Source organism: Xiphophorus couchianus, chromosome 1 (genome assembly GCF_001444195.1).
Source record: "Xiphophorus couchianus chromosome 1, X_couchianus-1.0, whole genome shotgun sequence".
Classification (NCBI taxonomy): Eukaryota; Metazoa; Chordata; class Actinopteri; order Cyprinodontiformes; family Poeciliidae; genus Xiphophorus; species Xiphophorus couchianus.
The window spans coordinates 15,828,137-15,854,789 of NC_040228.1; the positions used below are offsets into that span (position 1 = coordinate 15,828,137).

Consider the following 26,653-nt stretch of genomic DNA (forward strand, 5'->3'; position numbering starts at 1 on the left):
AGGAAAATTGGCTCTAAACAGTCAAGTAAGTACTTTTCTTTCATGTGTTTTAAAGCTGCAAACATTAGGAAAATGTGACGTGTCCCCACCACTTTCCTGAGTTTTCTTTAGACCCATAGATCTCTCGATGAAGATGTGACATGACAGACGTAGAGCTATGGATGTAGAGAAACTTCCGGGTTGTAAAGAAAGGACAGTGAAAAGTACTTCAAAGAAACTAATCATAGCTTTGGAAAGCAAAGTTTAGAACTTCAACCTGCATAACAGTGTTTCTAAAGACTGACACAGGTGGCCTTGTCGAACCATTGGTTTAGTCAAAGTAAACACTTTGTTCATGCCTGTGGTGGCCCAATATTTCATCCCTGCTAGAATGTTTTTGTGATAGTTTCTCTGTGACTTGATACATTATTTTGTTTAATCTAAAACTTCAAACAACTTAAAAATAATTCTGAATAACCTGAATTATTGGTTTGAAATATATTAAGAATGTTGAGGAATCTACACACCACAAAATAATCTCCTCATTCCTTTTGTGGTGTGTAGATAAATCACTAAAAAGGAGGTGTTCTTTCCTTAGTTTATTTTGACACCAACTTATCCATGAATATTGAAACCTTTGTTTTGCATCTGAACTACACAAGAACTGTGCACATTAGAATCCACACACTGATTGTGATTTGAGATATTGCACATCTCTAATATCTTTACTTATTAAAGTTAAAACTGAGGGAATAGTTGTGTTGTTTTTGTTGCTTCTCATTTATCAAAAAAAAAAACTTGCTCATGAACTATGATCACTTGTTATGATCATTTGTTTGCTAACACATGTACACAATAGATTATTATGTTGCAAGTGCACAGTAATTTGACAGTAAAGATAAAGAATACTGCAGAGATAGATGTGAGCAAACAGCTATGCTTTTTTGCTTCCATAATATAAGATTTTTTAATTTCAAAATAAAAGATGCAGTTCATTGTACATAATTATTCTCACTTTATGACTGGATTTTATTGCAATGAATTACACTGACTGGAAGCTAATTTAAACTGACTGTATTGAAGTTTGATTGGAATTGACTGATTTGAGCTTGTAAAGTGCCACAGAATTACCTTTGTTGTAATTTCATTGGGTTAAGCTGATGTAAATTTAATTTAATCTAGACCAGTATAGATACCGTACACGGGAGATGAATGGGGACGTTTTGCATTGTAAAGTCCCTCGAGATATGAGTTTATGTGAGTTGGTTTTATATAAATTAGACCGAATCAACTTCTCCTGACTTTCCAAACAATTCAGTGAAGAACAACGAAACAGTCAGCCATTGTAAAGACGGCACCGTACTCTGTCTAATGTACTAACTATAGGTCTTATTAAACATCCATTAACCCCTCCGTGTCATATTGTTATCGAGAGGGCCCTGGTATTGCTCATATACATGTCAAACTGAATCCCTAATGGCAGCTATTTTCAGTGGTGCTCCCGAGGTACCTTTTAAGTGACTGAGATGGGAATTTGACAGGTCTGCTTCCGTGTGGAGCTCTGATTAATGTGGCCTGTCAGGCAGCCGTGGTGGCGTCAGATGTTTTCCCCAGACTGCCTCTTCGGCAGGGAACTTTTCCCGAACACATGACACACTAGACAGCCAGTCTTGTTTAGGAGTCTCGAGCAAGACTGAATGGGAACCGAGGGCTCCGCTTGGTCTCTGGTCGATGAGCTGAGGATTGAGGCGGGTTTACTGGCACCCGAGGGCTCCAGAATGGAGATGCTACACTCATTGCGCTTCCTGTGTAAACCTTTGTTTCTTTCTGTGTTCATCTCCAGCTTCAGCCAAGGACGGTAGGCCATCTAGCGCTGCAGGCGGAGGAGAGAGGCGAGAGAGGACATCCTTCACCAACAGCCAACTGCTGGAACTGGAGAAGGAGTTCCACTTCAGCCCCTACCTGCGACGCCACTGGAGACAAGAGATGGCAGCCAGACTGCAGCTCACCGACCGTCAGGTCAAGATCTGGTTTCAGAACCGCAGGATGAAGCTTAAGAAGGAGCAAAAGTATGGCAGGGCGACAGGTTTGTCCCAGGATTCCCTTTGTGAGCTGCACATGGGGCTCCCAGTAGCATGTGCTGTCAGAACTTCCTTCTCCTCTTCCTTGGAATCACACGCCATGGATCACACAATGCTGTCTCTATTTGACCCTGCAGACATGTCCTATCTAAACTGCATGCTTCCAGCTGTTGCGAATGGTCCACCTCCCTCGTACACAAATACAGAAGGTCATCAGAAAGTCAGCATTTCAAACTGGCTCTGAGGCCCTATAAAGGCCCTCTCTTCTGTCCTTAAACATATTTCTTCTCCTGTTCACCTTCAGCTACTTATAAAAGACTGGAGGATGTGTGAACAGCATCCCAGGAATGCCATCTACTTACCACATCCATTCACTGAAACATAAAATGAAACATTTTAATTAAACTATATGAGCACATCTTAATTAAAAGAGAGCAGTGCAATATTCTTTGTTTATAGGCACTGCAAGAGAAGACTGCATGTCTTTAAAAATTTTGCATGAAGGAGAATTTTTGAACTCGTTATACACGACTATTCACAGCGCATTCCAAAAGTATTCATACCACTTACATCTTTTTTCCATAAATCTTTATGTACTTGGTTGGGATTTTACACCAATATAAAGCAATTTACAGTTGTGTGGCTGAAAGAAAACAACACTTGGTTTTCAATCTTCTTTTTTTCACAGAAAAATCCAAGTGTAATTCAATCTGATAACCCAAAATAAAATACTCCAAATTGCTGTCAAAATTAACATATTTTCAAAGCGAAGTCTACATGTGAGTAATTTCATTCTCTGAAAGCCTCAGAAAGTGCGCTAGAGAACATCAGTGAACAAACACCATAATCAAAAGTCACACAAAACATAAAATTTCTCCATAAATGTTATAGATATGGATAAATGTTATAAATGTTAAATATTCCAAGCTTTTGAGGTCTTGGAGAGCTCTATCTAATCCATCATCTCTAGATGAATCTAGATCTTCCTGCAAACCAACCAAGACACGACCATCCACCTAAATGGTGGGCAGTCTGGAATAAAATCATATCTTTATTCCAGACACACAAGAAGTCTAGTAAAAAGATAAAACAAGCAAGATAATAATATAAAAAGATAAAAATAAACACATAATATTGTTCACTGAGTCACCAATAAAGGATGACAGCAGTGGTTCCACAATCTTGAGGTAAATCCGACTGTCCTCAATGCGGGGTTTGCTAAAATTATATTATTGCATTTCACAGATAATGTGTCATGCAATAATATACACATGCATTTTTACGTAACATTTCTGAGCACAGCTGGACATGTGGGTATAGCCTTATGTACAAACGTATGGCTGTCACTACTTCATGTAGGCACTGTAAGTAGTAGCCTCATACCATCATTGTAGACCACGTAAAGTTTCTGCATGCTGCATCTTTTGTATAGTCACAACAGATGGGCAGTATATAGTGAATCACAAAATCCATGGCAAGATTTGGAAATGGTGTTCACAGATGCTCTTGGGCAGAACTTGAGCTTTGTTACAAAGATGAATGGTCAGAAGTTTCAGTCTTTTTATATGCAAAGCTGGCAGAGACAGAACCCAAAAAAACGTGCTGCTGTAATTGCAGCTAAAAAAGGCTCTGCTAACTTTAGACTCAGAGGAGCCTGAATACAAGCTGTGTATTGTTTCATTTTAGTTCCACTGTACTTAAATAAAATACGTTGAAGTGTGTGAGTGTAACATGACAAAATGTGCAAAAGTTGAACACACGTGTGAATATGCTTGGAAGCCCTGAAGTTACAGCAAGGAAATATTGCAGATATTAACTTTTTGCACGAAGGACATTTTGAACAACTAATACTGTTTCTTTTTGTGTTATTTGTGTTGTTTTCCAAGCAAATTTGTTGTTTGAATATCACTAGGCGGTAGTATTTTTTTCATAGCTAACTGTTAATGTGAAGTGTTAAAATTGTGAAATGAGGAGAACATTGTTCATGTTTCATTATTTTTTTTATTTTATAGAGGTTGTTATACATTCAGTGAGTTTCCCCATTATTTTTGATGAATGTTTCCAAACTGAATATGCTTAATAAACACATTTAGGAAAATTGTAATCATGTGCAGTGTTTACCCTGTTCATTTTTAAAGCCAAGGACTTAAAAAAAAACTGTATTTCCTAATTATGGATTCCCATGCCAAATGGAAAAAAATGAGATGGATTATGCATTTAAATTAAACTGGGCTTTAGATTCATTGAAAACTTTACAGTATTGTGTATTCACATTGCACAATCCTTCCTCTCTCCTGCGCCGCTGCCTCAGAGTTTCCCCCTCCATTAATCACGGAGACAAGGCGGTTTTTCCAGCGTTCCAACCACAAGCTCAGAACCCACTGGGCACCATGACAAGATCTCATCCTGCCTCCTCCCTACCTCTCCCCGCCCTCCTCTCTTTCTCTAGCCAAATTGTAGCTCTGCAAGTGCGAGCTGGCCTCGCTCTCAGGGGGCATGTTTCGCCGTGTAGTGTGGAAGCCCTTCCAACTCGCCACAGGGCCACGAGAGACCAATGCTGCCCAATCGCCAATGACAACATATTATCTGAAAGAGCAATGTGCAGTTGTTTACTGGCATCTGCCGGGCCTTTATAGAGTATGGAGTCGCAAATGCAAACTGTCATCAAATGTTTATTTTCCCCCAAATTCCAATGAGATAACAGTGTTTTTATTTGGCAAAATGTGGGTCACGTATGCTCAAGGGTCTCCATGATTTCATAAGTCAAAGATAATAACTGTACCTGATGAAGGAGCTAACCTTCTCTTACACTCGTGTAATGTGAGTCTGAGCATAAATATTGTAAACAAAACTGCACACAAATTGCGGCCATGCTGACAGTTTTATATCAGTGGCCTTACTGTGAATGAGCTGTCACGGAGGCCCACTGACAGCTCCAAAACTGGGAGTGGTAAAGCTGATCCCCACTGTCTCATCTAATGACTTCCGACTCCTGATTCATTATCAGTCCCTGGATCAGTTGTCATTTGGTAAATATTTGGCACTAGTTTGCGGCAGGTCTTTGTTGACATCTGGGGAGCTATTCTGTGAGCAACAACTGGGTGAATATTTAAGATCAAATGAAAAAAGTCTGTATAGAAAGGCGGTGATGGGAGGAAAGTAATAAAAGCCATACAAGAGAGAAGGTTCCGCTGTAGAAATGTGCTCACTTAACTAAGAGACAGAAAGGCAAGGCATGATGAGGAAGACAGAGCAGACTGTGCTAGATTCCTGAAATTCTTAGATATACAGGTTGATTTATGATTCTGGTGGCTGCTGAGGCCCAACAAGCCCTATACCTCCTTTCCCAAACACATTCCCCTTCCAGACACTAAAAACAGGAGGATCCACACACTGGTGTGCAGTAATTCCATGGACGGGGTCAAGGGGGATCCCCAGAGATCAAGGAAAGCCTTCGCTCAAGGGCCCCAGAGTGACGGGGGACACTCTATGTCCATCTGAACATTAGGTTAGCTGGTTGTTCACACATTAGCATCTAAACTCATTATTTTCCACTTACTCACTGGACTCCGTCGACTGCTTGACTTGACATCTGTTCGCAAAGGCAAAGACCTGCTAAGCCTATGAGCCCTACATGCTATTTTGAAGATTTCTTGGCTTTGGCGACAAAATACTTGTAGTATTTGGTGATAAATGATGCCTGTTGAAGATTACCATGAAACCAGCCTTGGTTATGGTTCATTGTTAATTTTAGAAGAATTTTTGACTAATCTTTTACTGCCTCGCACAAAGCTGTTGTGAAATTGATTTGATTCTGGACATGAGAAGCATTTTGAGGATCAAAACATCTGTCCAACCTCGCATGAAAACTGAGTATGAAACTGCTTATTTCAATCATTAAATCGAGATCATAAACAGACATGAATGAACAGTGACACTAGTGGCCTGAGTCGATGCAAGCATCAGTAACCAATTCTAATTTTTGCTGCATATGCATTTTTCCGTATAGTAGGTATTTTAGAAGCAATGCTGGGTCACTGGCTTCTCCTACAGAATGACATTGTCTTCTGCTTTGCTGTATTTTTGCCATAAATGTTCAAATAAAATACAAACTTAAAGATTGTAAACAGATTTTCCCCCAAAATCTATTAATTCTAAGCATCATTAAGGTTGTTCTTTTTCACCTCAACCTTCATTTACTTTCATGTTTTTGTTAGAAACCACTATTCAAATGCGCTCCTTTACATCACCTATTAATCTAAATGACACACCCACATCACAATTGTTTTAAACTGAATGCACATCCTTCTTCAAGACAAACTGTTCCAACCATGTGCTCCAAGTTGGTCTTCTATATATGTTATTTTCTGAAACTGTAAAAAAAACCAAACATAGCACAACAGCTTGTGGAAAAGTCATGACAAATGTTTTGTGGGCCCTAACTGGGTAGCATGAACTCAGTATATATGAGGACAGTTTTAATCAAATCCCACAGGATAAAAGAAATAAAGAATAAAAACAAAACCAGCTGTGTTAGTCACAGAAATAAAGGTTTCATTTCAGGCAGAGCAATTTTATCCAATTATGAGCCAGTTAGGCACAATCCAACTATAGAGAAACCAATAAAAATACTCTGTATTTATGTATGTAAATAAGATATTTGAAATATCTGTCTTGTCCTTACTTATTTTTGCATTATAGTTAAACATTGCATTTAAATGACTAGTGATCATCACATTCTGACTTTTAACCAAATTAAACAAACATTTTAGGAACAGAGAAGAAGAAAAAAACATGCAGATATTTTAGCACCTACAACCATTAATTTTGGGTTTTAAAAAGTTGAAAGAGAGGATCATCCATCCATTGTCTATATCCCCTTGTCCTGGTGGCTACCTCCAGCTCTCATTGGACAACACTTTGCTGCCCATGTTTTTTGTATTGTTGAACCTAAATTTAAACCAAGATGCCTTAAAGTTAAAATAATTATTAGTTTGTGTGCACACCCCTTAAAAATGTTTCCCGGTGCAGCATTTCTCATCCATAAAGCTCCCAATATCCATATGTCAAGACAAAATAAGTAAAGTAAGTAGAACTTACTGACTTTCAAAAGATACTTTTTGATTAAGAACATGGTGAAACAGGAAGCATGTAATTGTTCTTTGTCTTTATGGTATTTTCTTTGTAGTATTTTGTAAAACAGCAGGGGCGTTACCTCCATTTGTTAAAGATGTGCAAATCAGCCCACACAAAACGTTTAAGAATTTTACACTCCAGTTCCATGTCTCCTGTTTTATACCACCATTTTAAGAGTAATAAAATACTAAAACATGACCTAGTGACCTAGCGCTAATATGCTGCAGGTAACAGTAAGCATGTTTCTTTACACACAGCTCTCAATGTCGCATGCAACTCAAGGTTGTACATTTTTCTATTAGATTGTTTAAATTCGCTGAGGTGGCCCTTTCTTAAACACGACCACAGCTGACTGGCTGACATGTCTACAGAGGAGGGAATCCCCCAACTTTTATGTGGTCCCTTTAGTAGGCTTTGTTCTTTTTATGACCTGTTAACCTTCTCAGTCTTTTCCTTCCACAGCCGTTACTGCTGCCCACCAGTCTCGCAGGGTGCTTGTTGCTCAAGATGATTGTTAAGTACCAATTTCCTGTGTCACCTTTATGGCTTTTATTTATTTGTCTGCTCCTTCGTGTGGAACAGGAGCCCCAGCATCGCTCAGGTAGATGGATGATAACTCACCTGCTACGACTCATCCGTCTCGGAAATTTGACTTCCTGAATCTCCTACAACTGTTAATGTCATATTATGGCCCGGCATTATCAAGATCAATGGCTTTTTAAATGCTTCTCAGTTAAGGGTGATCGGTGACAATAAAAAGGTAAGTTGGTGATGAAGGTGTCACAGCTGTTGGTGGAGCCAAGCAGTGCAGGACGGAGCAAGTCGCCTGCTGGAGAGAAGTTTTCCCTCTGAAGAACTCTGGGAAAACGAATGCACTTGTGAGAACACATGCTGTCAGCCAAATGTCACAAATGTTGACTAGTATCGAACAACCAGGAAATATTCAAATCCCAATGGCTTCATTACAAAGGATCTGATCGATACACACTTTCGTCTGGCTTATACGGCAAAGAAATATAAAGGGCAAGACTTCTAATGCGGACATTTGTGTCCATGTGCTGAACAGTACACACACTCCATGCTTGTTTGATTATCATTTTGCATGAATTCTGTCACTGCAGTATGACATTAAGGTGATCAACTTGTGGTCTTGATTATATTTTTGAGAAGACCAGAATGCTTTCATAGTAGTGCACATACATTAGGAGTCTGGTGTCTCTAATAATAACTACATAAGAAATAATAGTAACTCCATGTTAATTGTTAATAATAAGGAGTTATTAACAAACTCAATATCTTCTCTGGGGGGTCAGAGAGGTTTTATATCTAATGAAATGCAGTGATACTATGGTCAGCAGCAGGTATGGGTCATTTTGGATTATGTGGACACCGTGAAACAAAATTCACATTTCCATATGCTTGTCAGCAGAGGGAAGCAAAAAATGCTCTAAAATTTTCTAACAGAAGGTTGTTTTGACTTTGGACCAACACTAGCAAATGACAGAGTGCCTCAAACCATCACTGATTATGGAAACTTCACACTGGACATCAAGCAGCTTGGTTTATCTCACTCCTCTCTCTCCCTCTAGACTTTGATTCCACAATTTCTAAATAAAATGGTAAGTTCCCTTTCATCTGAAAATAGGACCCTATCACTGCAAAATGTATAACTGAACAAGTATAGATTCGTTTTCTATATTTTTTAAATTAATTTATTGATATCATACAGTACATATTATTATGTTGTACAAGTGGAAAAAAACATTCTCATTTTGGATTTTGGGATTGTGTTTTTTATAAGAAATAAGATATACAAATATATGATAGTTTTGCACAGACTGCATGAAGCTCCAGATACTGGCTATCAATCAATTACATCAATTAATTTTGTCAGTAAGTCTGTAAACCACAATATTTTAGCATGTTGTCAAAAGGAGAGTCATAATGTTTAAACATTCTACTTCCTAAAAGTTGAGTCGCTGAGCTTTTGTGGCTCCAGTGCTGTTGTGAGAGCAAAAGTATTGCACTATATGCAATAATATGCAAGAGTATTAAATACACCAGTGAGTTGAAATTATTAAATCTAATAAAGCAAATCTCCTTCCTATTGTTCTAGACTTCACTTATTATTTATTTACTTAGTAAACATTTTAACCATCTTTTTGCACTCGAAATGATAAACTAAGCCTGTTTAACAGCTGAAAAATTGACAACATTCAAAATAAGAATCACACACTTGACTCAACATTTCTCTGAAACTGTTTTTAACACAACGGCCTCTTTATAGGGCAGGATTTATTGCACTGTTAGATAAGATTGCATTAGTTTCCCCAATTGTACCTAATAAACCGACAGTTTAGTACACATTTGTTCATACAAGTGGATTATTTATAATGTAAAATGTGAAATTATATCCTTTAAAAGTGTAATAATTCTGCTTTACAGTCCAATAAATGTTTTATTACCTTCATCAAAACCACAAGCCCAGCAAGCTGTACCACAAAGAGTTAGCACGTAAAACTCGTCTACAAATTGGACAGCGATAAAGAAAAACAAGTGTTTTAGGAAATAAAAATTTGATGAGTTTTGCGGCGATTGTTGTTATTATTAATGTGCAGCATGGGGTTCTTTGGGACAGTGGACACAGAGGAAATAAAGCTAATTGCGTGCAAACTTAAACATAAGACATTGCACATAACACCTCTTTCTTTATGCTGCCTTTAATAAATGGCACTGGTGTTAAAACAGTTGTTTTACAGAGTTGTGTTTTATTAAATTCATGCTGTGCTGCAAAACATTAATTTTACTTTGGATTGCGAAGAGACTGGAAATGCGAGGCTCAGTTTTGGATTAAATGATGCACAAAAATCCCTCTGTAGGAGCTGCAGAGCTCTTAAGCAATATGTGTGGGGTTTAGCTTGTAAACACCATGCAGCTTTGGTGCCAAGCAGGAACAAACTGACACAGATGATTTGTTGTTTTCTATAAACAGCATGTAGCCATAAAAGTTCTAAAAGATTATCAAACTAAGTCTTCTTTCTTGTGTATAGCTTCTGTTTGAAGATTCTTTGTACACCCATCCTGCGCCGTCTCTCCATCAGTCGTTTTTTTTATTAACCATGATTAGTAAGCACAGCAGACAGCTGATCTGCATGGCGAACAAGCAGGGGATGTTTAAGCAAGAAGAATAATATTAAAAACAACTCCTTGTCTTTCCCTGCAGCTAACACTGTGCCGTCTGAGGGAGAATATTGCACAGTGAGCTGCAGTGATGAGCATTTCCTCCTGTTTCATGTTTAACCCTGCTCATTTCCCACAGTAAGAACGCCGGAAACACACAAGTGTGCACAGCAGCTCAGGGGGAAGATGACTGATGACTTGTTGTCATGATGTTTGGGATTGTGCCGACTCCGAGCCTCTTGGCTCACTGGAGCTGCAGCGCGTATATTCGGCAGGCTGCTGTGGAAGGGTCCCGGTATTAGAGAGGCACTGCTTCATCGTCTCACTGCTGAGCCTCGCGTGCACAACGCCTTTGTCTGCGATGCCCCTTGCCATTTGCAGAGTAGTTGAATTGGATTTACGATGGAGCCACGTGTGCTGTGACAGATTTCATATGATTCGACGATGGAGCAAAGACAATTATTAGAATTTCCTGCTGTGAGTGGATTAATTTCCTTTGTTTTTGGAGTGATATTCCCAGGACTGTGTGTGGGCGAAGCTGAACCTTTCATTTGACATCACAATTTTTCAAAAATGTCAATACTTGAAGAAAGCAGACGCGCCCTATCAATCACACAGCCATCTTTCAATGGGTCAATGTGGTTCACTTCCATCAGCCCTCAGCCTTTGTCTCCCGTTTCACTGTTTTCACCTGCACTGTGTCTTTTTGTCCTTTCACTGTATTACAGCTCTATCAGAACGCCAGATGAGCCTTCGCTCCATAAACCCAGGGACTGATGTCGGTCATCTTCTTTGCGTTTAAGCTGCAGTGCCTCCATTTACAAGTCTGGACCGCTACCGGGTTAAATCTGGGTTTTATAAGGGTCGAGGCCTGACACATGATGAGTCTCAACGTTATTGCACAGGTCTGTGTCAACAGTGGCCACAGCATCATAATGTCAGCAGGGTTCAGGCCAAGCTGAGGAGCTAATCCAAGCACGGCCGGGCTGATCCCAGGACCTTGACTCCCTATTGACACACATCAGACCATGGACACAAAACAAATTAGTGTCAGTCAATATCTTCTCGCTCGTCCAGCATCCTGACAAAGACACCAGGAGCTGCCATGTTCACCTCACCTGCAGTCAACAGTGGCACCGAGGAATGGGCGGGCTGTGGTGATTTTAGTTAGGGTGGGATTAATGGACACCAGTATAAATTGGATGGATGCGTATTATTTATAATACTTTTCCAGTTTAGGACAGAGAGCTTCATTGGGGTGCATTTTGCTAATTAATTCGTTTAATTATATTGTATTTCTCTATATCTTCTTTTCTTTATTTCCTTTTTTTATTTTATTACTTTATTTCTATTTTGTCCTTTTACAGTTCTTTCATTCTCTCTTACCTTATTTCTTTCTCTCTTTCTTTTTTTTCTGAACACCTCTATTTAATTTCTAATCCACAAACTATATCAGGCTATTTTTAGGTCAAATATTCTTGATGCACGTCCCAATACCAGATCAGTCCACTTCTGGTGTATGGCGAAAACATGAAACTAGAAATATGTTGTTTGTCGAGGTTCGTTCATTTTTTATTTTTTTTTATTGAAAAAAAGGTTCTGCTGGATCAACATATAAAAACGTCCAAAATGTTGTTTTATTATAATTTCGGTTCTGCCACAACATGATTGCCATGTGAGCACCCTCCTGGCCATCCCTTATAAAGGCGCCGCTGTAATAAGGATGGAGATTCCTTCTGTAAAGATCAAAAAATATATATTTTTTTAAATATTGTTTGCCTAAGTGGTTGTTTCATGCAGAATAAAAAGAATGCACTAATTTAATGACAATAACTTGCTTCTGGTGGGAAGCAGTTCCAAAATATCAGCTAAAGATGTGTTATTGAACAAAATGTGCTACTTATGTAAAAGCAAAACCTCAAATTTGCAAAACAAATATGTGACAGGAATGTAAATCGATTGCCTTTATTGTACTATGATATAAGCATGTTGTTTTAAATGTAATCTGGGGCATAAAGGGGGCATAACAGAATGAGGCTGCTGCCATTTTTTAAAGTAGAAAAAAAAAAGAGGTTGCTTGCACTTGTTTTTATATTTCCCCTCCCTCACCCCCCTACCCCCCTTCACCCCTGCCCCCACTCTCTTTCTGTAACCTCTTCCCACCCACTCCTCCCTCTGCTGAAAGCCATTACAGAAATACAATTTCTAATACCTCCGCACAGGTCTTCGATCGACTGCAAACAAATTTATATTCAGGCGGTAAACAGAAAGCTGCAGAGATTTATTTATTGAGTGCGGAGGAGAGAAACAAGCGAGCGCGTGAACCCTGGGTAACCTCCGAGCTGACACGAAGATGGATCCGCGCGCCATGCAAATGCACGGAGAGAGGGGGATATATTGCACTCAGTCATTCAGCACATCGCTGCCTGTAGAATCCCATTAACTCCCACAGCTGAGACCATATTTCTGCGTTGTAAGAGTGCGGTTAGGAGTTGTTCATTACGCTGAATTATTTTGTAATTACTACGAACTTAAAATACATGGAAAATATTCAAAGATTTTTAAAAATGCGTGTGTGTACATATATATATATATAAAGGAAATAAGACTAAGGTTAAAGAATTTTGGATAAAATGCTCCGAAATAGGAAATTTGTTAGTGGTCCGAATTATTATTATTATTATTATTATTATTATTATTATTATTATTATTGATTATAATTTCTAATTTTACAATTGACACTATTTATTAATAGGTAGAATATTTAACATGTTCATTTGAACGTCTTTGCAAATACATCTCAAGAACGGCTGAATTGAATAAGTCAATACAGATTACAAGCAAGATTTTTGTTTACTTACCTCTTAGCAGTCATGCGAGGCATGGCTGAAAACAGCCAAACTTAAATCAAACCTGCTAACGAACAAACATTTTAAAAGGTTGAATGGTTGAGGGGAATGAAAGTTCCAAAATGTTTAAAATGCTCAAAATATATATATTTTCTAAATACTAATATAAATACACTTTTAGCATATTTCTAAAAAATATTTTGTATGTTTTAGGAATATTGTTACTTCCATTCAATTGATTGATTTATACTGACTTGAAAGTAGGTCAGAGTTGCACTTTGAAACTCTTTCACTTGTATTTCTGTTCCATCCAATAGCTGCTCATCATGTCTTATGTACTGTATATATTACATTATATTATATTATATTATATTATATTATAACTAATTTTTAACATTTAATGTCAGCCCAGTGATCCTATTTTTATATAATATATAGCGATGTTCCAAAATTTTTATCACTGAAAGCCTTTAATTATTTATTATTCCCTGTTGAAAGTGTTTATTATTATTATTATTATTATTATTATTATTATTATTATTATTATTATTATTCCATAAATAAATATTTTGCTGCTCTTGAACTTTTAAAATACCAGTTGCCTGACCTCTGAACCCATTACATGTTCCTTTCACATTTCACCCAGGAGATTTTTCCGAACAGAGCCATCGTATAGTTTTTTTTTTCCTCTCGTTTTTTTTTTCTTTTTTGTTCTTCCTTTTTTGTTCTTTTTCCAAAAAGAGGTAGCGCATTTACATAATCCATTAGCAGCTTCAATGTGGTCTTATATCATGCTAATTTAGCTTTGAGGGGGGAAACGGCTTTTTTTTTTTTATTATTGTTGCCTTGATAGATAATCTTCCTTTTTTTTTTTTTTTCTACAAAGATTTGGTCTGAAGCACAACTTGATCTGAATGCTGACTGTTGATGGCGTCACCTCCTACCTGTCCGGACAGGTGAGGGGTTTGTGAAGGCCCCTTCGTGTTCGCTTATTGTCCTTTCAGGTCGTGCGCAGCTTTCTGCTCGCTCGGCCGGTTTCAGCGTCGTCTTCCCCTGATGACAGAGATGTCCGGCTATTGGCCGAGAATGAGAGGGCACGTCATCTCCATCAATCAGGGGGGACCGCATGGTTCTCCTCTGAGGAATGTCCTCGCTCCCTGCACGCCCCGTCCAGCCGCCTGACCGTGTGGCTCTGGATGCAAGAGAGGCCGGGCATGAACTGCACTCCCGTCCAATGATTATGCAGGGGAAAGGTGATAATGACATCCTATCAGGAGGGGAACGCAGCCCTCGGCTCTTTGCAAAAGAGGTCACGGTGCTGGACCCGGGCGGCAGGTCTAATCCTGAACTCGAGGTGGACGCAGCTCCTGGATTTTATTTGCCTCTGTGCGCCCCTTTGGACAGCAGTGCTCCCCCCCTTCTTCTCCCACCACAATGTGGGGCGCCAGAGAGCCTCCCTACACCGGCCTCCCCGCACTCCTCCCGCGTCACCTGGAGGTGCGTGGCAAAGGGGTCGATCGCCGAGACGCATCACTGCTACTTTGGGTCACTTGCAGAAGAACTTGGCTCCTCTTTTAACTCTGGAGCCGCGGTGGGACGTTTGGACTGTAGTGGAGCTGCTATGGACAACAGGAGCAAAACTTTTGAGTGGATGAGGGTGAAAAGAAGTCAACATCGAACAAGTAAGTTTTTTTTTCTAAGAGATCACTGCGCGCGTTTATAGTTTCATTCTTCCATACATATGACAACTTTCACTGGTAGTTGAGAACATTTTGCCAAAGTTTTAATCCTGAAATAAAAAGCGTGAGACACGTCTGACGTGACGCACCCAAACGAATTTCTCTCGAAAACAACAAAAAATGAAAACTAACACGTTCAAAGTGCCAGCAGTAACTGTTCAGGATACATTTGAATATGCGCATGGTTAGTCAGTTACGATTTCCTTAACGGTTGCATGTGAGGTTATTCATTGCTTTGCTCCACCTCCTGCTCCACACAGCAGACTGTACAGAAAGAGGGAGGGCGAGAGACAGAGAAAGGGCCTGCTCAGCCACAGTGTACATTCAGCCCAGAGAAGGTGATAAATTATTTACCCCGGCTCTTACTAACCAGCAGACTTTGAATAATGCAACACACCACTGCCTGTCCAGATTCACAGGAAGTTGAGTAAAACTTACTCTTGTAAGCTGGATTGCTCCCCAAGTATTGATTAGTTGTCTGTTTATAATGAAAGCCCTTGTGTATTGATTTCAGTTTGAAGCACCTTTACATGTGTCCACCTTTTTAACATAATTGCTGTCACAGATCATCATTTCATTGACTGATGAGTTCTGGGCAGAGAGCCCGAAGAAGAATACATATACCCCCCCCCCACCCTGGCCTTAGAAATATCCAATCAGGTACTAATGTGAAGAAATGCCTGAAATTTGTGTGAGTGATGGGATCTCATATAGATCATTCACCTGATCAATAGTGTCACTTGACTGACTGGACACTGTACCTGGGTTGGGGTGTTATAAATTTTACCTTGAAGGGATATTTACACCAGTGGTGGTCTCTTTCTGCTGCAACCCTGATGCTCAGCAAAGAACTTTAGAACTCTTCTGAAAAGAAATGCATAACATTTACATTTGAAATAATAAAAAAATAAAAACAACCACAAAACGTATCTAATCATAATCTTTGTTGCGAGCTCTAAATTTATAACTTAGGGAGTAAAGCAGTTGATGTTGGACTTTATGAATTACTATGGATAGAGTCGGACCAAGATTTTATGGGCCCCGAAGCAGATTTTAAATTGTGGGTCTCAATTTACAATATCTATTAAAAGGTGCACTAATCATTTGATCTATGCTGCAGTTATTGGAAGTAGATCATTTCAATGAAGACCAAGAAGAGTCAGAAAGAGGGCATTAATTGTTATTTCTTAATTAATTTCTTTGCAGTCACAATGTGCACAAAACATGAATCAAACTGCAGAAAATGCTAAACTAGTCAGATTAAATTCTGACTCTTTGAATGAATGTCAAAACTTGGATGATTTTTCTGAGCATGACTCCTGCTTGAACATTTTTCAGTATAGTAAATCTTTAAAGTCACATAAATGCCATGTTGTAAAGAATTTTAAATAATGTTTAATGTTCTTTTAAACACAAGTACAAATTCTAAGTTTCAGAATCTATATTTTGTGCCCAATCGATTACTTCGCTCTTGCTTTGCGCCAGTTCTGATTTTGGTGTAAAATTCAAAACTTTCAACTTCCAATCGACACGAATCAAAAGGGATTTTAGTCATTTAGCATCTTATCCACAAAACATTTTATGTAATTATTACTGGCTGTTATATGCAACAAAAAAAAATGTCAGGAAGTAAATACTCATTTTTTGGTTATATATTAATTAGTTTGCAGTTTCATTACTTGAAACCACCACCGACTCTTACTACACAACAGACACAAGCAGCAGCAACAATTAAACTAGAATTATGAATTGTAAATAACTTTGAAACTAGGAATGTTTCCCTGAATAAGATCTCAACTTGCATATGTGCCTGATTTAAACAAAAAAAACAAAAAACTAAAGAAATGTAAAGCTTAAAGTTTAGATTGCGAAAATTTTAAATTCTATAAAATTTTATCCCACAATTATGTGCTGAAAATTGTAATTTTAAAGGTCTGTTATTTGTGTTAGAGGTGCAGCATCTTTAGTAATCCATATTGGCTTGAGATTTTATCTTAGAGTGCTTATGCCTTGGGCTGGCTCTGATTATATTGTGCTTTTTACATTTTGAGCTTTTCACTGATATTAATCTAAATATTTTTCACTTTTGGAAAATCCTTATTAAAACTGTGACAATCCCGGTTTTTCACAACATTTTGCCTCTGAGACACAAAATAACTCCGGCGAAAATCATTGACCCCATTTGATTTGAACAAGCATTGAGTCGATAAATATATATATATATATATAAATATATGATACTCATCTTTTATTGCTGAACTTTTAGCCTCTGAGTCAAAACAACATAATGAACACAAAGTCAGGAAGGTGGTGGTACCAGCTATTTATTATTATTTTTTGATTAGTTTGCAGTTCCACTGAAATCTAAATATGGAAGAGGTAAAATCAGCAGAAATTATTTAACTGGAAATTGAATTATGACAGTTACTGGAAATCTGCAAATATTTTTTTTTATTCTGCATAAGCCCATCAATCAAGGTTGTCATTTTTGTTAAAACCCTACATAAATTTCAATTTTAAACTTTGAAAAATTGTAATTCTTTAAAAAAAAACAACAGTAAAACATTTTAAAGATTTACAGAACTACACTGTTTTTGTTTTCAGATCTATTTTCTCTTGCGGACCCCTGCTGACCAGGGGGCCCAAAATGGGGGAGTAGATTCCTTATACCGTTGACAAGCCTTGATTATAGTGTAAATGTTCTAATTTTGCTTCAAACACACATAAATATTTATTTTGGTGTGTTTAAAATGTGCTTCAAATCACATATAAATGTTTCTGTGCACATGCTAATTAAAAATATAACTTGACCAATAACTTGTGATTTTTTTTAGGCTAAAACACACAAAATTAAGTTTTCAGTGACTTTTGATCCCAATTGTCACAAGTAGAAGTATAAAGGTTGCTTATAAGCTTATTAAACAAAAGCATGGTGATATCAAAAACAGCCTCAACAAAACTTCTATCACTTTTGGACAACTGGCTTCTCTCTTGTGACAACGAAGGAGAATATATAGAAAGTGATCATCTTTAAATCGAAACTTATGGAAATCATCTGAAGATCATCTATGTGGTGCTTTAAAAGTTCGATTTGGAGAACATGTGATTTAAACACTGTTAAATTGTCGTACAAGCCTAAAATTAGTATACTAAGAAAACTTGAGTTAGATTTATGTCCACTTGAATATCCCAAATATTTGATTTTTGACAATAAACCTTTATGATTTCATTTGTCAACCAGATCATGTTCTGGCCTGAAAGTCCCTCTATCTTTCCATCATAAGAGCTGCTCTTCTTCACCAAGTCTGTGCACTTGGAAAAAAATCATTTTCTGTCAAACACCCACACAAAAAAGACGACTGTTTTTGTAGCTTTGCTGGTATCTCTGCCCTCTTTCTGCATCTCTCTGATGGAGCTGATCTGTAGGAGTAGCTCATTAGCACCGCCATGTAACTTGTAAAAAAATCATTAGTGAAAGTGTGCTTTCCTTTAGAGGTTGCATCGGTTTTTGGCACAAAAGATAGTCTTGAATATATCCTTCCATGCTGAAAGGTCTCCACAGACCTGCTGTAACCTGATCTCCTGGCTTGGTGTATATACTCCCTGTGCGTCATTCTTCAATTATGCCTTGACAGCACCTGAATTACTGTGGGCTGGATGCCCAGATGACTGAGGCAATGTGTATTGATCTCTCCCCCTTTTCTTTTTTGCTCTCCTTAGCTTGAGAAGGGACCTTCCATTCTCTTTGCTGGTTGGCTATTTTTAAGCATGCAAGTCATTCCTCAAATATTTAGTTTGATTCTTTTATGCCTTCTGGCTGGCATAAATTCTATTATCTTTGCAGCCATTAATCAGAATGTGCATGCGATTTGCACTTTTGAAAGTTTAGGCTCTTAATTACTAACGGCGTCTGTGTATCGGTCACTCACGCTCACTGCCTCCTAGTGCAACTTGGTTATCATCCCATTCGGTTTTTTGGGTTGTTTTATTTTTTTTTTAAAAAAACACAGATGTTGACATTTATCCCATAACTGACCTTTCCATCTGCTGTGCTATTGCAAGTGGCTGGAGGCCTGTTAACCTTCCCCTCAATGAAATGTGGTGGGAGGAATTACTCCACACCTGGCTCCATTATGCAGCAGCAGCAGCATTTTCTCAGAGGCAAAAGACACACTGATGACAAGCCACAGTGTCAGCAGTGAAAAATCAAGATATAGCTGCGGTCCTTGTCATTCATTGCAGATAAGTAGCACAGATGATACTTTAATGTGTAACCCAGAAACCTCAGAGGACACAAAAAAAGAGGGGGCATTTGTCATTATGCAGCATTTGAGCAGATTTGTAAACTGTTAAACTGTCATTGACACAGAAAAAAAAATCACCCAAAGGCAAATAACAAATGATTCAGATGAATACAGTTAATGGACTGTTAATGCAACACAGTTATGTGAATCACCCAATTTCCAATGCAGTGCAGCTTTCCTGCACAATGGGATGATCTATTAATATATGATGCTAATAGCCTTGCAGTAAACAGCACTGTCCATTCAAAGTTCTCGGATTTTCAAACTTCACTTGTGAACCCTCCGACTCTGATCTTTCTCTTACTGTTCCTTTCGCTTTGCAAGTTTCTTATCACGTGTTTTTACGGCCCCAGAAATAGTTTGTGATTTGCCTGTGGGCTGTGTTTAAAGTTGATAGTTCTCTGAAATACATCTTTGTCATACAGACAGAATTATGGCTCAAAGTGTGGAAACAAGCTGGCTCTGAGCCAGCGCCGCAAATCAGTTTCATATATTCTAAAGCCTGTTGAAAGCTGCTCCCACCACCACCCACTATCAGTTAATCCTTTGATTATTTATTCGATGTTTACTATTCCCAGAGAATTAAGTTGTAGTTTTTTATTATTGTTTTTAGATTTTCATTCATTTTTGTGAAGTTTTAAAAGTATTGATTTCCACTTTTCAAGTGTGTGCATGCATAATTTAATTATTTTTTCTTTTCTGCTTCTTTTGTGTTTCCCCTCATTGATCGTGCTGACGACCGTTTTAATGCCCTCTGTTCCCAGGCAGGATGCACATGACCTGTAGTGGCTTCAGTGAGGGCCTCTGCGTGGAGGAGGTCGGCAGCCCGGCTGACCGCAAAGCCGTGAGCGGAGCCGCAAGGACCAGCTTCAGCACCAGGCAGCTGACCGAGCTGGAGAAAGAGTTTCACTTCAACAAGTATCTGACGCGGGCCAGGCGGGTGGAGGTGGCCGGCACCTTGCGGCTCAGTGAAACGCAGGTGAAAGTTTGGTTCCAAAACAGACGCATGAAGCAGAAGAAACAGCGGCGGGACGGGCTGATCTTGGACGCCCGGCTTCCTCTGCAGGACGGGCCCGGCCAGGACAACTGCACCTGTCCCTGAACTTCTGAACCGTACCCGAGCGTTAGAGAGCGACGGCTCCAGCCAGCCAGCAGATGTTTTGATTCGTGTTTGCATCGTTTGCAATCAGGCGTCACCTTTATTTGTTTACGACGATGGATGCTGCACTCACGAGAAGCGCGATGGCAGGCTCCCTCCACGCAAGAACGGGTGAAAACGATTTGTCATTCGCCCCGGCTTTAGACTTGAAACTCTGATTTGAATATTAAAATGAATGCCATTCCATTGCGCTCCAGTGTTCACAATGTAAACGAAGATACAAACTTCTTTAATTGACCGTGGAAATCCTTGGGAGGCTATTTGATTATTTTGGACCATTTACCAGGAGTTGATTTTACTCGAGCATGGCCTGTTTTAATCTGCAGGAACCAGGTTTTTCGTATAGATACAAGCATTATATATATATATATATATATATATATATATATATATATATATATATATATATATATATATATATATATATATATGTTTGTTTGTTTGTTTGTTTGCAGATAATTTACCTGTGTACTGTGTTAGACTCGCAAAACTTGTTTTTGCTGCTTAATATTTTCATTATCCTGCGTCCACGCAAGATTAAAATGCAATAATTGGAGGAGAGATTTATCGACCGCACTCAGTATTAACGTATCGATCCATTGTGATCCATTCATTGGAGGCTCTAATCTAGGGAGCTTTTGCACGCATCTGTAACTGCATGTTAATGGAACGCGCAGAACGTCCCGATCGGGAGCTGTTCCGCTCTTTATCGCCTCTGCACATGCATCAGAAAATGATAATTTGGACTTGAAAGCTCATGCGGGAGAAACAGACAATAAAAAAAAAAAAAAAAAGAATGCCACTGCTGGTTTGCGGATCGACCAATAAACTGCACTGCTACCAGTACTTCCCGCAGCTCAATACTCCTCCCAGATTCACGTCTCATCTCATGCAAAGTAAATGACTGTAAACACGGTCCTTAAACACTGTTGTGCTCCTGCTTTCACAATTTGTTTCATTCATGTTAATGTCTTTCATAATATCAAGCTATGAGCCGTCATCCACATTAATTCTCTGCGAGGGTATATTTTGATTAGCTTTCAATTAGCGTCTTTGCACTGGATATTATTGCTGCTAAATCCTAAATGAATCACAAGAGAGCAGTGGAGACTGGTTTGGAATCAACTGGCATAAAATGAATAAAAGATTTATTTTTAAACTTTTCCAGGTTATTTAATGAATGATTCTGGTCACATATTGTTTTGGTGGACACATGCAGGGGGCTGCAAGGCCAAGCAAATGTATGCAGTCACACCAGAGTTCAACTCTCACCTCCTGACCCTTGTCTTGCCTCGGGACAACACTGACCCGGTCAGTAGCTCCAGAAACGAAAGATGCTCCATTACTTTGGATGACCTCAGAGTCTGAGATTTTTTTCTTTCATTCAACTTCTTTCAGCAAGTGACTCCCAGCTCCTTTGTTCTGATATATTGGTCTCTATGTGCAACACAACAATATTTCATGGAGCTGAATAGCAGAAGGACCAGCCCTTATGATAATTGTTCATATTATAATTCCGAACTAACCTAGATGATGCATTTTCTCCACCTACTACTAACCTAATTTTTTTGCCCTATATTGCTAATAGGCCAAAAAAAAATTACACCTGGCTCATTTTATAAACTGGATAAAATACTATCTTAACGTGTTTGGTTTTCTAAATATAACTCACTGAACTAGTTTCAAAGACATAGTTAAAACATTTCAGGTTGGAACTCTAAATAGGATTCGGCACTAATAAAATGTATTAATACTGATTTAATATACACTTACTACTTGCCATTACCACCTAAATGATTTTTAACAGTTAAAGAGGAAGTAAGTGTTTATTTAAATGGCACATTTTACATATAAGATTACCTCAAAGTGGGTTTTTTATGATTACAAAATTCACAAAAACATTTGTCATTTGTAAAAAAAAAAACAAAGCATTGTTATTAAAATAAATTATTACAACATCTAGTTTAGAACAGACACTAACATTATATATATTTAACAGCTTAAAATTGAGGCTGCACAGTGGCGCAGTTGGTAGCACTGTTGCCTTGCAGCAAGAAGGTCCTGGGTTCGATTCCCGGCCGGGGTCTTTCTGCATGGAGTTTGCATGTTCTCCCTGTGCATGTGTGGGTTCTCTCCGGGTACTCCGGCTTCCTCCCACAGTCCAAAAACATGACTGTCAGGTCAATTGGTTTCTCTAAATTCTCCCTAGGTGTGAGTGTGTGTGTGCATGGTTGTTTGTCCTGTATGTCTCTGTGTTGCCCTGCGACAGACTGGCGACCTGTCCAGGGTGTTCCCCGCCTCTCGCCCGGAACGTAGCTGGAGATAGGCACCAGCAACCCTCCCGACCCCATTAGGGACAAGGGTGAACAGACAATGGATGGATGGATGGATGGAACTTAAAATTAAAATAAAACTACATGAATTTTTAACGTTAGGACATAACTATTTTTTAACTTTCAAAATAATTGTATTTCAGAAATATGAAATTAAGAAAAATTAAGCTTAAAGGAGATTTAGTCACAAGACCTCCTCCATGGGCTGCCACCTTATCGTGGTGGAGGGGTTTGAGTGCCCCAATGATCCTAGGAGCTATGCTGTCTGGGGCTTCATGCCCCTGGTAGGGTCACCCAAGGCAGACAGGTCCTAGGTGAGGGACCAGACAAAGTGCAGCCCGAAGACCCCAATGATGAAAGAAAACCTTGGACTTGGTGTTCCCTCGCCCGGACGCGGGTCACCGGGGCCCCACTCTGGAGCCAGGCCTGGAGGGGGGGCACGATGGCGAGCGTCTGGTGGCCGGGCTTTTACCCATGGAGCCCGGCCGGGCTCAGCCCGAAGAGGAAACATGGGCCCCCCCTCCCATGGGCCCACCACCCGTGGGAGGGGCCAAAGGGGTCGGGTGCACTGTGTGATGGGTGGCGGCCAAGGGAGGGGACCCTGGCGGTCCGATCCTCGGTTGCAGAAACTGGCTCTTGGGACGTGGAATGTCACCTCTCTGGTGGGGAAGGAGCCGGAGCTAGTGCGTGAGGTCGAGAGGTTCCGGCTAGAAATAGTCGGTCTCACCTCGACGCATGGCTCTGGTTCTGGAACCAGTCTCCTTGAGAGGGGCTGGACATACTTCCACTCTGGAGTTGCCCAGGGAGAGAGACGTCGGGCAGGAGTGGGCATACTTGTTGCTCCCCATCTCGGCGCCTGTACGTTGGGGTTTACCCCGGTGAACGAGAGGGTAGCATCCCTCCGCCTACGGGTGGGGGGACGGGTTCTGACTGTCGTTTGTGCTTACGGGCCGAACGACAGTTCAGATTACCCACCCTTTTTGGAGTCCTTAGAGGGGGTACTGGAGAGTGCTCCTCCTGGGGACTCCCTTGTTCTGCTGGGGGACTTCAACGCTCACGTGGGCAACGACAGTGAGACCTGGAGGGGTGTGGTTGGGAGGAACGGCCCACCCGACCTGAACTCGAGCGGTGTTCTGTTGCTGGACTTCTGTGCTCGCCATGGATTGTCCATAACGAACACCATGTTCAAGCATAAGGGTGTCCATATGTGCACTTGGCACCAGGACACCCTAGGCCGCAGTTCGATGATCGACTTTGTCATCGTTTCATCGGATCTGCGGCCGTATGTCTTGGACACTCGGGTGAAGAGAGGTGCGGAGCTGTCCACTGACCACTACCTGGTGGTGAGTTGGCTCCGGTGGTGGGGGCGAAAGCCGGTCAGACCTGGCAGGCCCAAACGTGTTGTGAGGGTCTGCTGGGAACGTCTGGCGGAATCCCCTGTGAGACGGAGCTTTAACTCCCATCTCCGGCAAAACTTCGAACACGTCCCGGGGGAGGTGGGGGACATGGAGTCTGAGTGGACCGTGTTCCGTGCCTCCATTGTCGAGGCGGCCGATCGGAGCTGTGGCCGCAAGGTTGTCGGTGCCTGTCGCGGCGGCAACCCTCGAACCCGTTGGTGGACACCTTTGGTGAGGGATGCCGTCAGGCTGAAGAAGGAGTCCTATCGAGCCTTTTTGGCCTGTGGGACTCCGGAAGCAGCTGATGGGTACCGGCGGGCGAAGCGGCATGCGGCTCGGGCGGTTTGCGAGGCAAAAACTCGGGCGTGGGAGGAGTTTGGAGAGGCCATGGAGAAAGACTTCCGCACGGCTTCGAGGCGATTCTGGTCCGCCATCCGGCGTCTCAGGGGGGGGAAGCGGTGCAGCACCAACACTGTTTATAGTGGGGATGGTGTGCTGCTGACCTCTACTCGGGACGTTGTGGGCCGGTGGGCAGAGTACTTCGAAGACCTCCTCAATCCCGCATGGACATCGGGGGCAGTTCCCCTGGACTGGCAGACTGGGGTGGTGGTCCCCCTGTTCAAAAAGGGGGACCGGAGGGTGTGCTCCAATTATAGAGGGGTCACACTCTTAAGCCTCCCTGGCAAGGTCTATTCAGGGGTCCTGGAGAGGAGGGTCCGTCGGATAGTCGAACCTCGGATTCAGGAAGAGCAGTGTGGTTTTCGTCCTGGTCGTGGAACACTGGACCAGCTCTACACCCTCAGCAGGGTCCTGGAGGGTGCATGGGAGTTCGCCCAACCAGTCTACATGTGTTTTGTGGACTTGGAGAAGGCGTTCGACCGTGTCCCTCGGGGAGCCCTGTGGGGGGTTCTCCGGGAGTATGGGGTACCGGGCCCTTTGATACGGGCTGTCAGGTCCCTGTATGACCGGTGTCAGAGTCTGGTCCGCATTGCCGGCAGTAAGTCGGACTCGTTTCCGGTGAGAGTTGGACTCCGCCAGGGCTGCCCTTTGTCACCGATTCTGTTCATCACTTTCATGGACAGAATTTCTAGGCGCAGCCAAGGTGTTGAGAGGATCCGATTTGGTGGCCTTAGGATCTCATCTCTACTTTTTGCAGACGATGTGGTCCTTTTGGCTTCATCAGATCGTGATCTGCAGCTCTCGCTGGATCGGTTCGCAGCCGAGTGTGAAGCGGCCGGGATGGGGATCAGTGCCTCCAAATCCGAGGCCATGGTCTTGAGCCGGAAAAGGGTAGAGTGCCTTCTCCGGGTCAGGGGGGGTGTCCTGCCCCAAGTGGAGGAGTTTAAGTATCTCGGGATCTTGTTCACGAATGGGGGAAGAAGGGAGCGGGAGATCGACAGGCGGATTGGCGCAGCGTCTGCTGTCAAGCGGGCGCTGTACCGGTCCGTCGTGGTGAAGAGAGAGCTGAGCCAAAAAGCGAAGCTCTCGATTTACCGGTCCATCTACGTTCCACCCTCATCTATGGTCATGAGCTTTGGGTCATGACCGAAAGAACGAGATCGCGGATACAAGCGGCCGAAATGGGTTTTCTCCGTAGGGTGGCTGGGCTCTCCCTTAGAGATAGGGTGAGAAGCTCAGTCATCCGGGAGGGACTCAGAGTAGAGCCGCTGCTCCTTCACATCGAGAGGAGCCAGTTGAGGTGGCTTGGGCATCTGGTCAGGATGCCTCCTGGACGCCTCCCTGGTGAGGTGTTCCGGGCACGTCCCACCGGGAGGAGGCCCCGGGGAAGACCCAGGACACGCTGGAGGGACTATGTCTCTCGGCTGGCCTGGGAACGCCTCGGGATTCCCCCGGAGGAGCTAGAAGAAGTGGCTGGGGAGAGGGAAGTCTGGGCCTCCCTTCTGAAGCTGCTACCCCCGCGACCCGACCTCGGATAAGCGGAAGAAGATGGATGGATGGATGGATAGTCACAAGACTGAGATTTAAAAATGTACGTTGTTTTCAAAATGTTCTAACTTTGCATTCACACAGGACTCGAGCAGCGTTGCACCTAATTTATTGCAGGTTTGCATTTAGGCAAAACGTAAACCATTATGACTCCCTTTCTCTAAACAAAATAGGCTAAATTGGATTGTTTAACAAAACCTTCAATGATGTCCACTTTCCTTAAAGTCACCTGGAACATGTTGAAGATGAAGATAATGATAACAACGTTAATGATACTATGATAATAATAATTTTATGGTAATGTTTGTAATTCTAAAGATACAAACATGGCCTCTCATGTCCACTCTTGCTGCTGAGAAGTGTGGTTGGTCAATTTTTTTACTGAATCTTTCATCCTCTTCTGCAGACATGTTTTCTTTGCCCCAGAGCCTCGGGGTTCCAAAGTGCACAGAAAGCTGTTTGCAGCAGGTGTGCGGTGAGACTTCTTCTCAAATTCAGCCTTACTTCATCACCGTTTTAACAGATTCACTTAGAAATAGGAACCAAATA

At 41.2% G+C, this 26,653-nt stretch overlaps 1 protein-coding gene and 1 long non-coding RNA gene across 2 annotated transcripts; both read left to right on the forward strand.

The window, feature by feature from the left end:
* Window positions 1–2,301: 2,301 nt before the first annotated feature.
* LOC114156584 (uncharacterized) lies at window positions 2,302–4,164 on the forward strand. Its single transcript, XR_003597974.1, has 2 exons — window positions 2,302–3,090; window positions 3,133–4,164. It is a non-coding gene; the product is annotated as an uncharacterized LOC114156584 (long non-coding RNA).
* A 9,865-nt stretch (window positions 4,165–14,029) lies between these two features.
* Window positions 14,030–20,774, forward strand: hoxc1a (homeobox C1a). Its single transcript, XM_028035165.1, has 2 exons — window positions 14,030–14,907; window positions 20,033–20,774. Exons 1-2 carry the CDS (start codon window positions 14,370–14,372, stop codon window positions 20,368–20,370), a joined length of 876 nt encoding a protein of 291 aa, XP_027890966.1. The 5' UTR covers window positions 14,030–14,369; the 3' UTR covers window positions 20,371–20,774.
* The last annotated feature ends 5,879 nt before the right edge of the window (window positions 20,775–26,653 follow it).

Excerpts from the sequence above, each read along its gene's own strand:
- hoxc1a (XM_028035165.1), top strand. The coding sequence starts at position 14,370 with ATGTCCTCGCTCCCTGCACGCCCCGTCCAGCCGCCTGACCGTGTGGCT. Across the intron at positions 14,908-20,032 it reads AAGAAGTCAACATCGAACAA|GCAGGATGCACATGACCTGT; the intron begins GTAAGTTTTTTT and ends CTCTGTTCCCAG.